The following is a 21,429-nucleotide window of genomic DNA, read 5'->3' on the forward strand; positions in this document are numbered from 1 at the left end:
TTTAATTCGTGCTAGAAATTATCGGTCCTACAAAAATCTAATGCGGAAAAAAGAAAGCATTGTGAACAAGGATAGCCATTTACCTTACACGGTACTAAGTTTCGGCAAAAGAAAGCTCATCTAATAATCATGAATAGTTTAACAAATAAGCCATCAACACAAATCAATCGTGTAGATTTTAGATTTATTAAATGTGTTAAATGAGATTGTCCGGTAATGTTTTTCATCATTGATGAAGTCAATTCCAAGACGAACTTATACAATTCATTCTGACACTTTCAATAATATAATGACCGAATGTTTTCGTTACAATGCCACGTCGATTACAAAAGAAAGGGTGCGGTTATGATTTTCTTTTAACTCTTGGTGGCTGAAAAGCAAAAAACTCACCTATTCCTGTTTTATTTTGGCTTAAAAAAGCAAAAATCAACTTTTTCACTCTCTCGTCAAAAAATGAAATATTTCTTCAGATATTAAAATATGGTAAAAAGTATATTCAGATATACTTGTCAATATTGGACTAATGTCGAAGTTTCAGGTCCCAAGATTGAAAAATTAAAGTGTGCATTGGAAAATTAAAAAAAAATAAAAAAATCAATCTCCAATTAGTTGACAAAAAAAAATTTGATATCCAATCACATTATTCTTTTACTGTAACTCGTACTTTTTTTGGCCAAGTCACGATGAAAACCATGAAAAATTTGTAAAAATTTACCATTTATCGATCAATCCAATGTCCTCCTCACGTCGTTAAAACGTAGAAAAATCTGTTAAAATTTCAATTTTGCACCTTCCTCCCTTATATATATTGTTCTCTAGTCTTCAACCACTTGTCATTTAATTATACTGAGTAAGGGTGAGCATGGTTTCGGTTGGGCCGATTCACTCCCAATCTTAGAATCAACTTGCACAGTGCGTTAGTCCTCAATTTTTGGAACCAATGACCGACCTTATTGAACTTGGGATCGAGGATCGGACCGATCCAATGGGTTCGGTTCGGTTCCAGGGTCAACCCAAGACTAACTGATGATTTTTTATTTCATTTTTGCATTCCTTAAAAAAGCGATTGAAGACCGGACTAACCTAATGGGTTTGGTTTAGTTTCAAAGTCAACCTAGGACTAACCAATAATTTTTTTTTATTTTTTATTTTTACTCCTTGAAAGGGCAATTAAAGACCGTACCGATCCAATGGGTTTGATGATGAGTGGGGTCAATTAAGAAAGGCAAGCGGTGAGGGTCAAGTGGGGTGAGCGTCAAATAGAATAAACATCGAATGTCGGAGCAGGGAGCAACAAGCCAAGCAAGCATCGAGTGGCGAGCAGCATAAGTGACCCAAAGCGAATGCTGTGAGTTGTTTCTTTCGATTTTGGCAAATTGAAGACTAAGAGAACAAATAAGATAAAAGAAAACGAATACTAGAGGATAATGCCATAAAGAGTTGTTTATACCTTTTTTGACGCCGTGAGGACTTCTCACAAAAACAATTTCCTCCTTCGTAAATTATGACTATTGACGCCGTAAAAGATATTAAAAATCTAAGATATTAAAAAACAATGTAAAATTATTTGAACTCATCACTAAATAACTATTTAATATTGTTGACGCCGTTTATTTTAAGGTTTTCTCTATATAAAATAATTATAAATAATATATTAAATATATATATTCAGGGTTGGTCCGGATTGGACCGACCCGGAACTCTTAGGACTGAGGATCGCCTCGCACAGTGCTGGTCTTGGAATTTTAGGACCAATGATCGACCCAGTTTTCCTGGGAATCGGACCAGGACTGGCAAGGTTGGGCCGGTCCAAGATTGGTCCAGGGTTGAATAAAAAAAACTTGGACCAATGCTCACCCTAATACTGAGCGTTGTGCCGTGTGCATTGGGCTTTAAATTTTCTACCGGGAGGACTCCTCCCAGTCTCTGTGCCCGTCCAAAGGTCTGATCTTCGGTGACGTTGCTTCGTTTCCCAGAAACTCGCCGTCGATTTTCTAGGCAGACACGGCAGATGGTGGAGAAGGTGGTATTCAATTCCTTTTTCCATAACCCACTAGAAATCGTTCGGGCGACTGACGAACGCAGAGAGGAGGAACCGGTTTTGAGGAGGGAGCGGTGAACGCCAGATTTTTCTACTATGGGTACTCTATATCCCAGAAGTTCACCTCCATCGCCCCGGCGTTCTTTATTTTTTCCTCTTATCGAGAGCGATCGCAGAGCCAAAAATCAGGTTAGTTGTTTTGGGATTCGTTGGTGAATGCAGGGTAGAGGATCGGCCGCAATTTGAACTCCATCGAGGCATCACCTTCTGAACTCCGTCCACTAGGCAGACTGTAAGTACGTCCGTAATCTACTTGACTTGAAAATTTAAATAATTGCTGAGATATATACATATCTTGGCAGAGGTCGAGGGGTGAGAAAGAAACTTGCACGCATAAATGTTTGATGCAATTGGTTGCGCTTGTCTGATGGTATTCCTATTTCCGAGTTAGGTTGAAGTCCATAATTGTTGGCAGGATTTTGAGACGATTGACCAAAATGAAGAGGACGAGGAGCTCGGAGGCAAGCCTGAGCATGGAAACTAAGCCAGAATCCAAGTACGATGTGTTTTTGAGTTTCAGGGGAAGTGACACGCGCCTAAACTTCACTGATTCCCTTTACCACAGCATGGTACGTGCGGGGATCCGTGTTTTCCTTGACAGTGAAGAACTTGAATATGGTGAAGAAATCAGTGAAGTTTTGAAGGCAGTGAATGAGGCTCAAATCTGCATACCCATCTTCTCTCAGAACTTCGCCTCTAGTTCATGGTGTCTCCGCGAGGTAGCTCACATGATAGAGTGCTCCTCGGAATCAAATCAGAACAAAGAGATCATCCCCATTTTTTATGATGTGAAGGCTGATGATGTGAAGCTCAAAACTGATTTATTCAAGAAAGCCATACACAAGCACAAGAAGAAGGTTGGCAAGGATGAGTTGGAGCGATGGAAAAGTGCCCTTGTCGAGGTTGGAGGTAAAATTGGACGGGAACTTATAGGCAAACGGTAAATTTCCTTGACTTATGGTTAATAGGCACAATCTTTACATTTCATTGGATTAAAGTTTGTCCTTAGAAATTTCTGCACGAAAAGCATTGGGGCATTTATTTAAGATTTGCTTTACAAGATACTGAAAGCTAGATCCAACATCTGAGAACCCACAACAGAAAATAGAATTGGCCGATTTTTTTTAAAGCACAACAAACCGGGTCAAACCCGACCAAGACATGGCATTTTTCAATTCGTGCCCGTTAACCCAATATGACCCAACATGGAAACCAACTTTTTACTTACCATATTTTTTACTTGATCAACTTTTTGACTTACATGTCAAGACAATGGAAATCATGCGCTTTTATGTAATTTTCCACCCCCCATGGTCATCGCAAAATTTTGCACAATAAACATACTCTTGGTAAATTGTCAAATCGATGGTAGTATTTTGATTTTAAAATTATACCAAGACATGATCAGAATTTGTTCCAAAAAGAGTGCATAACTAACATTACAAAAGTACATTGTCGTTGCATGCATGTATAAAATGGACGTTTAAAAGATTTTACAGAATTTCCCTATTATGAAATATTGGAGCTACTAATTAATGAAAAGAAATTCGACATGATACGAAAAATTTGAACATAATATATGAGAGAATAATATTTCTATATTTGTACGGAAAGGATAATGTTCAGCTCAAAACCAGTTTTCAAGGAAAAGAGATATCCAACCACAAGAAGAAGTTTGGCCCTGATGAATTAAAGCGGTGGAAGTATGGCTCTTGTCGAGGTTGCACGTATAGAGGGATGGGATCTCATAGTCAAAGGAGTATTCTCCTGCACTTTTTCTCATGGTCAGTTAATTGGAACTCCATCTGTCTGGAAGAAACTGTGTGTCCAAATTTTCGAACTTATAGCAATGTGGTATTACATTAGAAGTTAATGGAATCTAGACTGAAATTGTGCTCGAAAACCTACAATTTAGGAAATGAGGTGTGGGTGAAGGGGATCTTTTTCTCAAACCCGCAAAACACTATGTCAAACCCAACATGTATACAAAATATAATTACCAGTACAGCTGATTATAATGCTTAATTTCCATTTGTTTGAGGTGTTGATATAGCTGAGTTATGTATCCACATGTTTCCTAGAGTCCTATAGTCTATCATGTCTATAACTGAAACAAAATTATATGCTTGCTGCAGCCAAGGAGAAGAAATTGACTCGATTGTTGAACAGGTTTCCCGTAAGCTTAATACAAGACACATGAGTGTGACTGAACATTTGGTTGAAGATAGTGCTCAAGTGGAAGCCATAATGAAATTGTTGGATGTTGGGTCTGATGGTGTACGTTTTGTTGGTATCCACGGCACGGGTGGTGTTGGAAAAACAACTCTTGCCAAAGTCATGTTCAACAAGCTATCTTCTCACTTTGAAGGTTGTTGTTTCCTTGAAGACATTCGAGCATCATCGCAACCTCCTGATGGTCTTTTAAAGTTGCAGAAAAAGCTCTTATCAAGTTTTGTCAGTTCTACAATTACTGACCAAATTGAGAATGTTGATGGTGGGATCAAGATGATCAAAAGAGTACTTAGAAATAAAAAAGTACTCATCGTACTTGATGATGTAGATGAGAAAGAGCAACTTGAAAATCTAGCCAGAAAATCTGATTGGTTTTGTTCTGGTAGTAGAATCATTATCACAACTAGGGAAGTAATCATCCTAAAGACTCAAGTGAACCCCAATGGAATTTTGCTTTATGAAGTTCTTGGAATGAGATTTGATCTAGCACTTTATCTGTTTTATAAGTATGCATTTAGAAGTGACTCTGCTGTAAAAGAATATGAAAATCCTTCAAGAGAAATTGTTTGTACAGTGGGCATGCTTCCTTTGGCTATTATGGTGATAGGGTCTCATCTTTTTGACTTGGGCAATGATATGGGGCATTTGGATAAAAGAAAAGTATGGGATGAGACGCTGAAGCAATTAAAGGAAGGTCCTTTTGACAAAGTCCGAAAATCATTAATGATAAGTTATGAGCGATTAAAGCATAAGGAAAAGGAAGTATTTTTGGATATAGCGTGCTTTTTCACCAATGAGGACAGAACATATCCAATCATCATGTGGAAGGATTGGAATTACCATCCTCACACTGCAATCACAGTTCGCTCTCTCAAGTCCTTGATAAAAATTAGAGATGACAACAAGTTTTGGATGCATGACCAAGTTCGAGACTTTGGAAGGTACATCGTTCTTGAAGAATACCCTTGCAAGTTTTGTAGGGTGTGGATACGTGAGAAAGCCTTGAACCTACTGGAGAGAAAAGAGGTAAACTATGATGGTTTTTGAATTAATATACTTGTTATATTTCCTGAAAAGTAGAAGCACGAAATATGATATCTTTAGTAAGAAACCGAAACTTGAAAATTAGTTTATGTAGAAGAGGAAGAAACAACTAGCTGTTGGGAAAAATAGTAAACCATAGTTCTGGAAATCGCATGTTGCATGCTCAACCATTGGAGAAATTGTTTGACAGCGCTTGATGTCTCTTTTGTTGTAGCTCTGTGTCTGTATGTTGCATGCTCAATATTGAGTCTATGCTATGCAGAAAAATGAAGATGTTGAAGCACTAAGCCTGATGTTCCATGGCCACAGCTTCACACGAGAAGAATTAGCTTGTCTACCAAAACTAAGGTTTCTTCAAGTGAGAAAGTCTGATTTTTCTGGCAACTTCGAAAATCTCCTTTCGGAGCTGAGATGGCTTTCTTGGCAAACATGGCAAACAACTTTCCATGCAAGTAACTTTCACTTTAGTAATTTGGTCGTTCTCGACCTTTCAGATAGTGATATTGGAGATGATTGGGTTGGGTGGAGCCAAATGAAGGTATAATATGCCTTACTCTATAAACTTCTTTCTAGTCATTACCTGATTCATGATGATAAAAGAAAGATGTATATTTTACTTCTTTGTATTATTACCTCATAAGATTGACATAAAGGTTGGATTCACTCCTCATTTCATCTGAGTGTAAAATATATTTTGCATGAGTAAATCCTAAATATTTTTATATCAAAGTAAAAGACAATTATGTCCCTCATAAAAAATGCTTCTTGTGGTTTATAACCTTGGTTTCTTAGCTCTAAAAGTTGCTTAGGCTTTGGAAATTGTGTATTTCAATAAAAGGAGTGTGTTCCAATAAATGTAAGTGCCATTTTGCCTCAATATGCATTAGAATATGATTTGAGTGACCTAAAGTTTGAGCCAAGGTGAGTAATAGAAAAGTCAATTGCAATCAAGTGTGAGATTGGCAACATTTAACCTGAACCGTGTAGATGATCACAATTTTATTTGGAATAGCTAAAGTTGAGTCAAGGTGAGCTTGAGCTTCTTATATTTGATTGAAGCGGCCACTAGCCTAATATATTAGCTGATTGTCTATATTATGTTTATGATTACATTAACAAACTGTAAATAAATGAAAATTCCTTTACTTTTACTTTTACTTTTACTTTTCTATTTTACCTGAGTTAATGAGCGAAGGCTCAAGCTTTATATTGAATCAAATAAGATCTTTCACAGAGGGGTTGGATAGGGTGATGTTGATGATTGTGGTCGAAGGTGGTGTGCTGGTCGTCAATGGCGGTTGGTGGAGAAAAACTAGGGGTCTTGGTTTTTGGGGCTTGCGGTTGATCTGGAAATTAACGGTTTTCGTATTTTCGTTGCAAGGATACTTATTCTTTTGATTATGGAGTATTGTTCTAAGAAGCGAACTGAGGGTTTTTGGAAATAAAGCATGTAAAGTAAAAGATGGGTTGATTCTTTGCTTTTACCTGTGGAATAAATTTGACTTCTAACAGGGCCCTAACTCCATAAAAAAGAGCTCAGGTCGGAGATTATTCTAAAAAGAGGGTTATTTGCAGCATCATAAAAAATATTTGGGAAATTCAATTTACCTAGATTATCTTAAATAATGACTTATGGATGATAAGCTTATTAGTTACTTTCACGACACACGCTAATATTTCTCATTTATTTTTTCACTTCAATTTTCATTTTTGGGCAGATGGATAAACTGAAGGTTCTAGATTTGACGAGTTGCATAAGGATAAAACAGACACCTGACTTCTCGAACTTATGTCTTTGGAGAAGCTAATTCTTGCTCGGTGTGTTGAGTTAACCACAATTCACCGTTCCATTGGTAAGCTAAAGCACCTAACGACTTTAAACATCAAGGGATGCAGCTCTCTTAGGACATTGCCTGAAGAAATCGGTGCTCTACAATCTTTGATGGAGGTTATCATGCCCCAAACTTTTCAACCCTTCAATCTTCCGGACGAATTTGGCAATCTAGAATCTTTGTTGAGTTTGTTATTAGACGAGCACCTAGGAATCAGCCAACTTCCAAACTATGTTGGAGGGTTCATGAAAGTTACACAGTTATCTTTACGTTGGTGTGTGGGCATAGAGAAGCTTCCATGTTCTCTTGAAAAATGGAAATGTTGGTCGAGTTGGATTTATCAATGTCAGGAATAGTCTAATTGCCCGATTCCATTGGAGATTTGAAAAAACTAAAAGTGATTAAAGTAAGCTATACAATGATAAGAAAGTTTCCTTGTACGATTGGACAGGTGGAGATACTGGAAGAGTTACATGCTAGGAAATGTTGGGATCTGACAGAAGAAAACCTGGAGGAAATTGAAAAGCTATCCTGTTTGAAGATATTGGACTTATCATATACTCATGTATCTCGATTCCCCACAGTGCTAGGTTGTCTCTGTCATCTCCACACACTTGAATTGGGTTCGAGTGACCTTCAGGCAGTACCTAATCTTCCCTCAAGTTTGACACGCCTTCACATGCAAGCACGTCAGTTCCCATCTATCCTTGACCTCTCAAGTCTCATTGATTTAGATTATCTAGAATTATCTAGATTAACTGTTTCAAGAGAGGAACCTGATCCAAGTTGGTCAAACAATTTGCCAGAGAAACAACTGATCCATCCACTTCCAAGTGGCTTGTCAACTTTGAAATGCAGGGGCATCAGGTTACTACCACCTCTTTCTAACTTAAGAAAATTATCAGTTCTGTGTGTCATTGAATATCCAATGCCATACTTCTCTATCTCTCATGAGCTAATACATTTGACGGAATTGAAACTAAGTAAGTGCAAATTTGTTGAGATAATATGTGTGTCACTCTTGAAGAGTCTACAGCACTTGGAACTAAACAGATTGGACAGGCTGGTTAAGATTCAAGGTTTGTCAAAATTGGCATCCTTGCTGTACTTTCGTATTTCTGACTGCTATAAGATAAAGAGGTTACCGAACTTAAAAAAGTTGCATAAGCTGCAACATATTGAGGTAGAAGCTTGTCCAGAAATAAAAGTGATTGAGGGAATCAAGGGCTTAGAAAGTTTGGTGTTGGATAATCGTGGTTGCACTGTACTAGAGAGATTGCTGGATGTCTCAAGATCAACTTGGATTTCCCACAAAGTACCAGAGTGCCAGGTTTTCCTGAGTTTTAATGCACCGGACACTTCTTATAGCATTGTCGATGTCCTTTACAAGAAATTGGTTCGCAACCAAATTTCAGTTTTCAAGGATGACGACATATTGAGCTCTGGTGATGGAATTGGCGAAGAGCTTCCACAAGCACTCGACAACTCCCAAATCTACATACCCTTTTATCTAAGAACTATGCTTCTAGCTGGTGGTGTCTCCGTGAATTAGCCCACATGGTAAAATGCACGTCAAACTCCCATGGAAAAAAATAATCCTGCCCATTTTCTATGATGTGGAGGTTGATGATGTTAATCTTAAAAGTGCTTTGTACAAAAGTGCCCTAGATAAGCACAGGTGGAAATTTGGCAACGAAGTGGAGGAATGGGAAATGGCTCTAAGAGAGATCGTGCACACAAGGCGGTTCAACATGAATCGTAACAGGTAATGCTGCTAGCTTTTATTAACTGGACCAAATTGAACTTTAGCACCATAGAATTTCATGATAAAAAAAATGTGAACTTTTGCACAAAAACAGTCGAGGACACTCAAGTGAATTCTTATGCTTTGTTTGGAAGAGTTTCTTTGGTGGGTAAAGAAAAAGAAGGCAAAGAAATTTGAGGTGAAGAAAATGTATTCTTTGGGGTGGCTGAAGTTGTAGGGTAGGGAGGTGAAGATAGTGTAGGGATATGAAAAATGAAGAACGAAAAATGAAAATTAGTATATCTATTTCTTCGTATTTTGCCTTCTATAAAGTTAATTTCTTTGCAACAGCGCTAATAAAAATCGTTTTTTGAACGATGTAAGTAGAAAGCCCATTGCCAAAGCCAAGAAGGTTGCCTGGGTTGGACATTTCATTCTCCTATGAAAATTGAAGAATTTAAATAGGCATTGAAGAATAACTATATAATCCTTCACAATTTTGTCATTTTCTATTACTTTTGAGAGTTCATTTGGAAATGAGAGAAAAAAAAAAAAGGGAATTTCTCCCCTTCATTCTTCACACCTCGGCGAGAAACATAATTGGCTGGCCTAGCAAAAGTTTATTTTACTTCCATATCAGCATCTGCATTTTAGGATTCAACCCAGGCACAATAAATTCTTTCCACTCTGAGTCTTGCTTTCCCAACGGATTTTTATTTATTTATTTTATTTTATTTTATTTTATTTTATTTGTTTAGGATACAACTAAAGAATAGAAAACAAGGCACTAAAAAAGAACGAAGAAAATTTCTATAAATGGAGAAAAGGTGTGATTTAGAATTATTCTAGGAAATTTATTTAAATTGTCACAAGATGGAAAGAAGTTCATTGAAGTTTAGAACCCATATGAGATTCATGAGGTAAATCATTTAACTCTCTAGGCCATTTTAAGTTTCCAATTTATGGTTGGTTTGATGTTACATAATTATCATTTTTTCTTATTGAGGTAACATAGTGTATGAGCTTCTGTAGAATTTTCTAATAATGTTTGAGATTGAAAGTCGTTTTGAGTGCATTTTATGATATAGAGCGATGATAAAAGGTGCTTTGAAATAATCACTTCAATTGTCTCCATAACAGGAACATTAAAGGGAGTGCAAAAATTTTAACCCAGAATAAATGCAGTAGTTCCGGTAGTGAAATGAAATTAATGACTCCCAAATTTATGTATAGATGGAGTGACTAAGAACGATCAATTTTAAGCATATTTGTATTGTGAAAAATTAGATAACACCCTCCAAGAGCCAGATAAATTATTTAAAAATAATAAACATATTACAATTTTGTTAATTAAGTCCTAAATATCTTTTTGTCAATTGACTCTTAAATCATTTGCATTTATGTCAATTTAATCCATCCGACCAATTTTGGCTAACTAACGCTAACATGGATGTCATGGATGTTAGTCGTCCTATGTGACATGGACGATACTAAAGTGAACAATTTTTAATAATTTCTTAAATTTTTTAAAATTTTTAATAATTTTTATTGTTTAATTTCTTTTTCCTTCCATTTATTTTCTTTTACTTTTCTTTCCCTTCACTATTTTCTTCCTCAAGCTAGTCGCCGGATCTTGATGATCAGCTAGACAAGAGGGTCAACGAGCTCGTTGGCCTCGACTAAGCCGTTCGCTTGGTTGGTAATGGAAGGTCAAGACTTGCCTAGCCACTAGTAAGGCCCGAGCCCTCATTAGAGTTGTAAGGTTGAAGGTTGTGACTTCTAGTGAGGGTGAGCCTCACCATAGGGTGAGGCCGATAAGGTCAACCTCGCTAGCTCTCACCTCTTGTTGGTTGTCATAGTCCACTGACTGGCTAGAGGAAGAAGGAAGGGAAGAAAGAAAATGAAAAGGAAATGAAAATAAATAAATAAATAGTTTGAAAAATTGCACATTAGTGCCAATCGCTCAACGTATGATAGCTGATATTTATGTTTTGATCAGATGGACTGAATTAGCATAAATGCAAATGTTTTAGGAGTCCATTGACAAAAAGAAAAAGAAAATTCAAGACTGAATTGGCACAATTATAATAAATTTTAGAATGTTTTGATAATCTTTCCTCCAAGAGCTTACCATTGAATGATCAATTGAATTTTGCAACAATCGATATAGAATCTCAATGCGATGGTCTTTTCTAGGCATAAGTGCCAAAACTTTCATAGGATGCTTGCTTGAATGTTAAAATTTTTCACTTACTTAAGCACCACATCAAAGAAAAATCAATCACTTGAGTGCCAATTCCAGCTAAATATCCTATGTGGAATTTTTTTACTTTCTATTTTTTTTTATTTCCATATGTATTTTGCTTTTTTTTTTCTTTTTTTTTTCCTTAGAGTCAATGAGGGTCACTACGACTACCTCACCCTCGGTTGCGAAGGCCCCGGGCAAGGTTGTGAGGGCCCTCATTACCTGCGAGTGACACCGCCTAAAGCAGGTGAGGTTCGTTGTGGCATTTCTAGCGGTTGGCAAGGTCCCGATGGCCTTGCCCAAGGCCTTTGCGGTGAGGGCGCTCGCCCTCACCTTGGGTGAGGCCGAGGTTGCGAAGACCCTCATCAGCGTTGCCTAGAGTAGGCGAGGGTTTCGTAGCCTAGCCAGCGATCAATGAGGCCCTGATAGACTCGCCCTTGGTTACGTAGCCACCTAGAGCAGGCGAGGATTGTTGCGAGGCCTCGCCAATTGTTAGTGAGGCCTCGACAGCCTCGCCTTTGACCGCGAAAGCCTTAGGTGAGGCCATGAGGGCCCTCACCAATGTCGCTTAGAGTAGGTGAGGGTCATCGCAGCCTCGCTAATGGTCATCCTTGCTGCAAAGGCCCTGGGCAAGGTCATTAGGGCCTTGCCGCCCGCTAGTGAGCTCGTAGCGACCCTCTTCTACTTTGGGCAGCATTGCTTGTAGCTGATCGAAGCGACCTTGACAACCTCACTTAGGGTCTTAGTGGCCAAGGGCAAGGCAGCCGCGATTGGTGAGGATCACCGGTGACCTTCACAACCCTAAAAAGAAAAAAAAAAAAAAAGAAAAGCAAACAAATTCAAATAATAATAATAATAATAAATATTAAAATAATATTTTCCGGTGGCCATGTTAGCTTTTCCAACAGGGAAAATTGGAAATGGCACTCAAGTGATCGATTTTTCAAATTTGTGGCACATGAGTGAGCGAAAAATCTTTTGATACTCAAATGAATGTTGTACGAAAGTATTAACACTTATATTGTACTGAATCCTCTTGTCTATCTTGAAATGGGCCCTTAGACCAAAGAAGAACAAGTCTCTAAATTATATTTATTTATGTATTTGTTATGTACTATGTTTCCATTGTTTTGTACCCTTGGGAGAGGGAGAGGGGATGTGTAATAGGTTTAAACTTTAAAGTGGGCAGAAGTACATCCCAAGTGCCAAAATTTGGCACGGAGGAATACTTAAGTGCCAAAACTTTGGAAATGTACACTTAAGTGCCAATATCAAAGTAAAATGGATCACTTAAGTGCGGCCAAATCTGACCAAATTGCTGATGTGACAATTTTTTTGGTGAGGTGAGTGCAAAATGGCGCCATTTTGCACGTTGACATGGTGAGAAAATGCAAAAATCACGTCATTTTGTGTCGATGTGTAAATAATTAATATAAAAATTAATTAAATTAAATTTATACTTAAATTTATTTAAAATAATCTAAAACTTAAAATTTAAAGAAAAAAAGGGGGCCGAAAGGAGGTGGCTAAGGGCCTTTGGCCCCCATTTTTCTTTAAATTTTAAGTTTTTTATTTTTTAGAATGTTTTTAATAAATTTAGTTTTAAATTTAATTTAATTAATTTTTATATTAATTATTTACACACTAGACACAAAACGACGTCGTTTTTGCATTTTCTTGCCACATTAGCGTGCAAAACAGCGCCGTTTGCACTTACTCTCGCCGGAAAATTGCCACGTCAGCAATTTAGCTTGATTTTGGCCGGAGTGGCACTTAAGTGATTCATTTTACTCCGATTTTGGCACTTAATTATACATTTTCAAAGTTTTTGCACTTAAGTGTCCCTCTGTGCCTAGTTTTAGCACTCCAGGTATCCGTACCTCCTTTAAAGTGGTATTATTTTATTGAATTTTATGTCAAATGCCCATTGTCTTCTTTAATTCAAACAAAAATAAATAAAATGCATAATAAGAAAAAATTTCCAGCACTAACCTTAGGATTAATCTCTTTAATTAATGAAAAATATTTAAAAGTTAAAAAGTTGAAGATAAACAAAGGGAAAATTTTCAATTAGGACCCAAAGTGCCCTCGATTTTTAAAATAAGGGCTTGAAATAAATATTCTCTCAACTAGAGACATGACATGCTCTCATTTTCTCAAATAAAAGTACGGAGTGATTTTGTTAGTCTTAAAGGACTTGACCTCATTGATTGGTGAGAGCATTTTCATCATTTACTTTTTCTTTAATTTTTTAATTTTTCTATTTTTTTTTTCTATAAAGCTAAACTCTAAAAAGAAATAAAGAGGCTAAAACTGAAAATACACGCACACACCGCACACAAACACAAGGGAGAGCTACCGGCCTTCCTTGGCTGTAGCCACCGCCCCATCGCTAGCGACCATAGGTAGGAGGGTTGGCCCCAGCCCTCCCGCTTGCAACCTCGTTGGCCGTGGCTAATGCCCCACCATCGATGGGGTAGTGGCCACAAAGTGCAGGAGGGCTTGGTTTTTTGTTTTTCTAATTTGTATTTTTTTTAAGTAATAGTCTTTTTTATGGAAAAAAAGAAAAAAAAAGGAGAAAAGAAAGAAAAATTGGAGGAAATAAGAAAATATAGACGATAGAAATGCCCTTGACTAGGTGAGGTAAGGTCTTCCCTTTAAGACTGACATGGCCATTTCCAATCCTTATTTGAAGTAAGATTCACTTGAGGTCCTTTTTGAGAAATAGAGAGTACTCACATGTCGTATTTGAAATTTTCCTTGGAAAGAATGATAGATAAGTATGAATATTTAGGAAAAATTATCTGATATGGTTATTACTTAAAAGCCAAATGACAAGGTAAATCTCAATATTTTTAACACTTTCCAATTTTATCCTAACCTTTTAAACCAATTATAAAAATAGCCAAATCTTTCCAATTTGTATCAAAACTATCCCAAACCATTTAACACTATTTATGAGAGGAATATTCAGTTAGATTCTTTCCCGAATTTCAATTTTGCCCATAGAAGAAAGAAGATTTATTTAGTTCTAGTATTCAAGGGAGGACATTTGAGGGAAAATAATGTAACGGATGCATAATTTAAGTGAGAATATTTATTTGGCTTCATATCAGCTAATTTATTTTTATTAAATGTATTTATGAATTTTTGATATGAAGAAAAAATGAAAAACTAGGTTCTTTAATGCAATATTCAGATAGATCTAGCGTGAACTTACCAAATAAAATCTGTTCACTTTTTTATGCCAAAAATGAAACTTTTCACGAAGAAAATAATAAAATAGTTTTGCCTCTAAAGAATATCTGTTGTGCTTAGCACTTTGGATTTTATGGAAAAAAAAAAACCGAGCATTATGAAAAAAATTACCTTCTTCAGTTTTGTTAATCATACTACATCCATTCCATCAAGAATGTATACTTCATATCAATCGGCTAATGCATTATCTAAAGCATCTCCAATACATCAAATTGAGCAGTTTTTCTTGAAATTACAATGTACGTGTCAGCTTATTGTTATGCTTAAATTCGGTCCATAGAAACTGAAATGGTTGACTTATTTAAGCATAGGGTCCCTAGAGACCTAGAGATCGTCATATCTTGAAGAAATTTATACCCTTTTCTTTCATGTCATTGATGACCAAAATATTTCCTGCTTTGCTGCAGCCATGGAGAGCTAATTGAATCGGTTATTAGAGAGGTTTTATGTAAACTTAGGGGCAAAAATGTGGATGTGCCTGAACATTTGATTGAGGATCATAGTCAGATAAAAGCGATAATAGATAAGTTGGATGTTGACTCTGGTGGGGTGCGTTTTGTTGGCATACATGGAATGGGTGGTATTGGTAAAACAACACTTGCGAAGGTTGTGTTTAACAAATTACTTCTTCAGTTTGATGGTGTTAGTTTCCTACAAAACATTCGAGAATCATCCCAACATAGTCTTGGTCTTGTAAACTTGCAGAAAGAGTTATTATCAAGTGTTCTTGGTTCTAGGGATACTGTCCAAATTGAAGACATAGGCGATGGGATGAATCAGATCAAGAGAGTATGTAGGACTAAAAAGGTCCTCATTGTTCTTGATGATCTAGATAAGAAAGAGCAACTCCAAAAGCTAGCTGGAAAATCTGATTGGTTTGGTTTGGGTAGCAGGATCATTATCACAACTAGGGACGAAAGTATCTTGATGGCTCAAGTGGAATCATTTGGTGAAGTGGTCCTAAATCAACCTAAAGGAATTTTGGCTCATGAAGTTTATGAAATGGAATTTGGTCAAGCATTTCAATTGTTTTGTGAGCACGCATTCAAAAGGGACTCTCCCGTAAAAGGATATAAGCATCTTGCGGAGAAAATTGTCCATGGAGTGGGAATGCTTCCTCTAGCTATTGTGGAGATAGGTTCAATTCTTTGTTTCAGTCATGAAATTGGAGAATGGGAAGATAAGTTGACACCATTGAATAAAGGTCCTCTGAAGGTTGTCCGCGATGCATTAATGATAAGTTATGAAGGATTGGCGGATGAGGAAAAAGAAGTATTTTTGGGTATTGCTTGCTTTTTCACCAACAATGACCAAACATATCCAGATATCATGTGGGATGACTATCAGAGTGCAATTAGTGTCCTCCACCAACGGTCCTTGATAAAAATTAGAGATAAAAAATTTTGGATGCATGACCAATTGCGAGATTTGGGAAGGAGCATCATAGTTGAATATCCTCACAAATTTAGTAGGTTGTGGATTCATGAGCATGCTATAGCAATGCTATGGGAGAGAAAAGAGGTAAAATGGAAGAATATGTCACATAATTTTTATTTGGAAAGACAAACTTCTTGCATTTTTGCTTTTATTTTATTGTCAGCTTTGTTCAACTTCCCATTTGTCTTATTAGTGAAGAGTTCTCTCAAATATACTAGATAGATTCTTCTAGATTCTGTAGAATAGTACATAGTTTTTTGGGAGTTCTGAAACGACAAAGCGCCGTTTCATGAGCAAGCCGAGCAAAGTTAGAAGAAAGCTAGTGGAATGAAGAGTTTTTAACTTACTTCCAAACACAAATAGAGAAAAAACCAAAAAAAAAAAATAATAATAAGAAGATTGCAATTAATAATATGCATATCATTTTTCTTGAATAGTAGAAAATGGGAAATGGACAATTGATTTATAAGATATCTTCAACTGTATGCTTAACTAATCTTGAGTCTCTGTTGACAGAGAAATCAAGGTCTGGAAGCACTAAGCCTGACTTCCAATGGTGGCTGGAGGAGCATCTATATGGTTGAAGAATTAGCTGCTACATCAAAATTAAGGTTCCTTAGAGTGAAAGGCTTGGATGGCATCTTCGAGAATGTTCTTCTGAAGCTAGAAAGGCTTTTTGGGGAAAAATGGGGAACGGCTTTCCATGCAAATAACTTTCACTTCAATAATTTGGTTATGCTCGACCTTTCGAATAGCAATATTGGAGATGGTTGGGGTGGGTGGAGCCAAATGAAGGTATGGTATGCCTTCCTCTTTATACTTATTTCTATCATCACCTCATTCGCAATGATAGAAGCAAGACATATATTTTAGTTCTTTGTATCATTGCCTCATGCGATTGACATAAAGGTTGCATGCACTCCCCATCTCATCTGAGTGTAGAATATGATTTGCTTGAATCAAAGTAAAACACAATTATATCCCGCATAGAAAATGCTTCATATGGTTTATAACCTTGGTTTCGTAGTTTTGAAAGTTGCTTAGGATTTGGAATTGGTGTACTCCAATAAAGTAGCTATTTTGCATCAATGTGCATCAGATATGATTTGCATGGCTATAAAACTTTTGAGTCAAGCTCAGTAATAGGAAAGTTAAGTGGAATTAAGTTTGAGATTGGTGACACTCAACTTGAATGGTGTAAAGGATCACAACTTTATTTGGAATAGCTAAGTTGATGATTTAAATTAAGGTGAGCTTCACCATCATGAGACTTTATTCAAGGGGCTTACCAACCTAATTTAATGGTTAAGTTTTTCTTTATAATTGCATTAATGAACTGTCGAATGAATGAAAATGACATTATCTATACTTTTGTAATTAACTCGAGTCAATGAGGAAGGCTGGAGTATTACATTGAATCTAGTTTTTAACTACAGTGTCAAATCGAATCTCAGAGAAATCTATGGTATATATTCAGGGTAGTGAACAAATGTAATGGAGTTCCTTGTCTATTTCTAAAATTTAATTTTAAGTCAGTTTTTGAGCTACAAAAATTGTGTGAAACCAACTTAGCTCGATTGGGTATCCTCCCCGCTAACAGTTGTCATTTAGTCACCTCTTGTGATCTTTCTACAATTCTTCAACTTAAAATGGATGCTTGTATTAAGTTGAAGGTAAAATGCCCAAAATCATTCTCACCTTTTATATTAGCTTCCATTTGCATAATTCATTATTGTTAATTTTGGTTGTTAACATGAAAGTGTGATTATGCATGTAGGCTATTATGCAAATACTTATTCTACAAATACCTTATGCATGCTAGATTTTTCTGGAAATTGGATTGATTTTTTTTTAACAATTTTTAAATCCATCACTTTATATCTCTGATTGTTAAGTTGGCTAAAGGTTAAGATTGTGGTTGGAGGTGGTGTGCTGGTGCCCAGTGGCGGTGTGAGGAGAAAAAACTTAGCATGTTGGTATTTGGGGTTTGTGGGTGATTTAGGAATTATAGCTTTTTGTGTTTTCATATCCAAGATACTTTAGTCTTTTAGTTATGGAATTCTGTTATAAGACACATACTTTTGTAGATGGCAAAAAAGCTGAAAGTATTGGACTTGGGAAATTGCAAACACTTAACAAGGACACCTGACTTGTCTGACTTCCTAGATTTGGAGATATTTATACTTGCTGGCTGCTCCAAGTTAATTACGGTTGATTGCTCCATTAGTAAGCTACGGCTCTTAAAAACTCTGAATATGGATGGATGTGACTCTGTTGAGGAGTTGCCTGAAGAGGTTGGTTCTTTAGAATCTTTGACAGAGTTCTTCTTCTCCGGATCTTCCAAATTGGTCACGCTTACGGAGAGTTTTAGGAATTTGAAATCTTTGTCAAGCTTCAGTGTAAATTATTGCAAGGGAATGAACAAACTCTCGAACTCTATCGGAGGATTAGCAAAAATCACATGTTTCTCTTTAAAAGGATGTGAGGGGATAAAGAAGCTCCCACACACTCTTTGGGGCTTAGAATTATTGGTCAAGTTGGATTTGTCATTCTTGGGGATAGACAGTCTCCCTGATTCTATTGGAAATCTGAAGAAACTCAAAGTCATCAAGGTGGGACATACAAAGTTAAAAAGGTTACCAGACGCAATTGGACAGCTAGAGATGCTCGAAGAGTTACATTGCCCAAAGTGTCTAGATCTATCAGGTGAAGTCCCAAATTCTATCGAGAATCTTTTCCATTTGCAAATCTTGGACTTGTCATGTACTCATATTTCTGGTTTGCCTGACACAATCACTCATCTCTCTCACTTGGAAGAGTTACATGTTCGAGAATGTAGGGATCTTACGAGTGAAATCCCAGATGCAATTGGTGAACTATCTTGCTTGAGGATCTTGGACTTCTCTAGCACTTGTATTTTTGGTTTGCCGGCCACGATCACTCATCTCTCTCACCCGGAAGAGTTACATGTCCAAGATTGTCGGGATCTTATGAGGGAAATCCCAGATGCAATTGGGGGACTATCCCGCTTGAGGATTTTAGACTTCTCTAGAACTGGTATTTTTGGTTTGCCTGCCACAATCTCTCATCTCTCTCACCTAGAAGAGTTACGTGTCCAAGGTTGTTGGAATCTACCAAGCCAAATACCGGATGCAATCGGGGGACTATCCCGCTTGAGGATCTTGGACTTCTCTGGTACTTGTATTTCTAGTTTGCCTGCCACGATCACTCATCTCTCTCACCTAGAAGAGTTACGTGTCCGAGATTGTGGGGATCTTATGGGTAAAATCCCAGATGCAATTGGTAGACTATCCCACTTGAGGATCTTGGACTTCTCTGGTACTTGTATTTCTGGTTTGCCTGCCACGATCACTCAACTCTCTCACTTGGAAGAGTTACATGTCCACGGTTGTCGGAATTTTACGAGCAAAATCCCAAATGCAATTGACAGACTATCCTGCTTGAGGATCTTGGACTTCTCTGGTACTTGTATTTCTGGTTTGCCTGTCACGATCACTAATCTCTATCACCTGGAAGAGTTACGTGTCCACGGTTGTGAGAATTTTACGAGCGAAATCCCAAATGCAATTGGCGAACTATCCCGCTTGAGGATCTTGGACTTCTCTGGTACTTGTATTTCTGGTTTGCCTGTCACGATCACTAATCTCTATCACCTGGAAGAGTTACGTGTCCACGGTTGTGAGAATTTTACGAGCGAAATCCCAAATGCAATTGGCGAACTATCCCGCTTGAGGATCTTGGACTTCTCTGGTACTTGTATTTCTAGTTTGCCAGCCACAATCGCTCATCTCTCTCACCTAGAAGAGTTATATGTCCAGGATTGTTGGGATCTTATGTGGGAAATCCCAGATGCAATTGGCGGACTATCCCACTTAAGGATCTTGGACTTCTCTAGAACTAGTATTTCTGGTTTGCCTACCACAATCACTCATCTCTCTCACCTAGAAGAGTTACGTGTCCAAGGTTGTTGGAATCTAGTGAGCCAAATACCAGATGCAATTGGGGGACTATCCCACTTGAGGATCTTGGACTTCTCTAGAACTCATATTTCTAGTTTGCCTACCACAATCACTCAACTCTCTCACCTAGAAGAGTTACGTGTCCAAGATTGTTGGAAGCTACCCAGCCAAATAATAATTGCAATCGGGGGACTATTCCACTTGAGGATCTTGGACTTCTCTGGTACTCATATTTCTGGTTTGTCGGCCACGATCACTCATCTCTCTCACCTAGAAGAGTTACAAGTCCACAGTTGTCAGTATCTTATAGGTAAAATCCCAGATGCAATTGGTAGACTATCTCGCTTGAGGATCTTGGACTTCTCTGATACTCATATTTTTGGTTTGCCTGCCACGATCGCTCATCTCTCTCACCTAGAAGAGTTACATGTCCGAGGTTGTCATCTTATGGGTGAAATCCCATATGCAATTGGTGAACTATCCCGCTTGAGGATCTTAGACTTCTCTGATACTCGTATCTCTGGTTTGCCTACCACGATCGCTCATCTCTCTCACCTAGAAGAGTTACATGTCCAAGGTTGTCATCTTATGGGTGAAATACCTAGATGCAATTGGTGAACTATCCCGCTTAAGGATCTTGGACTTCTCCGATACTCGTATTTCTAGTTTGCCTGCCACGATCGCTCATCTCTCTCACCTAGAAGAGTTACATGTTTGAGGTTGTCATCTTATGGGTGAAATCCCAAATGCAATTGGTGAACTATCCCGCTTGAGGATCTTGGACTTCTCTAGTTTTCATATTTCTAGTTTGCCTGCCACGATCGCTCATCTCTCTCACCTAGAAGAGTTACATGTCCAAGGTTGTCATATTATGGGTGAAATCCTAGATGCCATTGGTGAACTATCCCACTTGAGGATCTTGGACATCTCTTATACTTGTATTTCTGGTTTTCCTGCCACAATCGCTCATCTCTCTCACTTGGAAGAGTTACATGTCCAAGGTTGTCAGTATCTTATGGGTGAAATTCCAAATGCAATTGGTGGACTATCCCGCTTGAGGATCTTGGACTTCTCTTATACTCGTATTTCCGATTTGCCTACCACGATCAATCATCTCTCTCACCTGGAAGAGTTACGTGTCCAAGGTTGTCGGCATCTTACTAAAATCCCATATGCATTTGGTAGACTATCCTCTTGAGGGTCTTGGAAGTCTCTAATACTCATATTTCTGGTTTACCTACCAAGATCAATTGTCTTGCTTGGCTTAAAGAACTTGTGTTGAAGGATTGCAAGGAGCTTCGACTAATGCCATAGCTTCCCTCGAGTTTGATAAGCCTTATCCTTGATGCTTATCATCGTGAAATCATCCTAGACCTTTCTAACTTAGTTACTTTAGATCACTTGAACTCGTCTTTTTATACGTATAATCCCAAGGCTCCTCACCAATCAGAGTAAATTTTGTCCCCTTGGAAGATTGTAGAATCCATCCACCAGCTTCCATCTAGTTTGTCAACCTTGCATCTCATGGGTATACTGCCACCGCAGGGGTTTTCCAA

At 37.6% G+C, this 21,429-nt stretch overlaps 2 protein-coding genes across 2 annotated transcripts; both read left to right on the forward strand.

Annotated features, from left to right (window-relative positions):
- Positions 1 to 2,551: 2,551 nt before the first annotated feature.
- Positions 2,552 to 7,228, forward strand: LOC104435529 (TMV resistance protein N). Its single transcript, XM_039308871.1, has 4 exons — positions 2,552 to 3,041; positions 4,237 to 5,359; positions 5,640 to 5,915; positions 7,096 to 7,228. The coding sequence occupies exons 1-4, from the start codon at positions 2,575 to 2,577 to the stop codon at positions 7,183 to 7,185; spliced, it is 1,956 nt and encodes a 651-aa protein (XP_039164805.1). The 5' UTR covers positions 2,552 to 2,574; the 3' UTR covers positions 7,186 to 7,228.
- Positions 7,229 to 8,137: 909 nt separating this feature from the next.
- LOC120291902 (disease resistance protein RPV1-like) lies at positions 8,138 to 21,219 on the forward strand. The gene is made up of 6 exons (XM_039309705.1): positions 8,138 to 8,752; positions 8,832 to 8,974; positions 14,864 to 15,977; positions 16,410 to 16,688; positions 17,981 to 19,664; positions 21,158 to 21,219. The coding sequence occupies exons 1-6, from the start codon at positions 8,138 to 8,140 to the stop codon at positions 21,217 to 21,219; spliced, it is 3,897 nt and encodes a 1,298-aa protein (XP_039165639.1).
- The last annotated feature ends 210 nt before the right edge of the window (positions 21,220 to 21,429 follow it).

This window comes from Eucalyptus grandis, chromosome 3, assembly GCF_016545825.1.
Source record: "Eucalyptus grandis isolate ANBG69807.140 chromosome 3, ASM1654582v1, whole genome shotgun sequence".
NCBI lineage: Eukaryota > Viridiplantae > Streptophyta > Magnoliopsida > Myrtales > Myrtaceae > Eucalyptus > Eucalyptus grandis.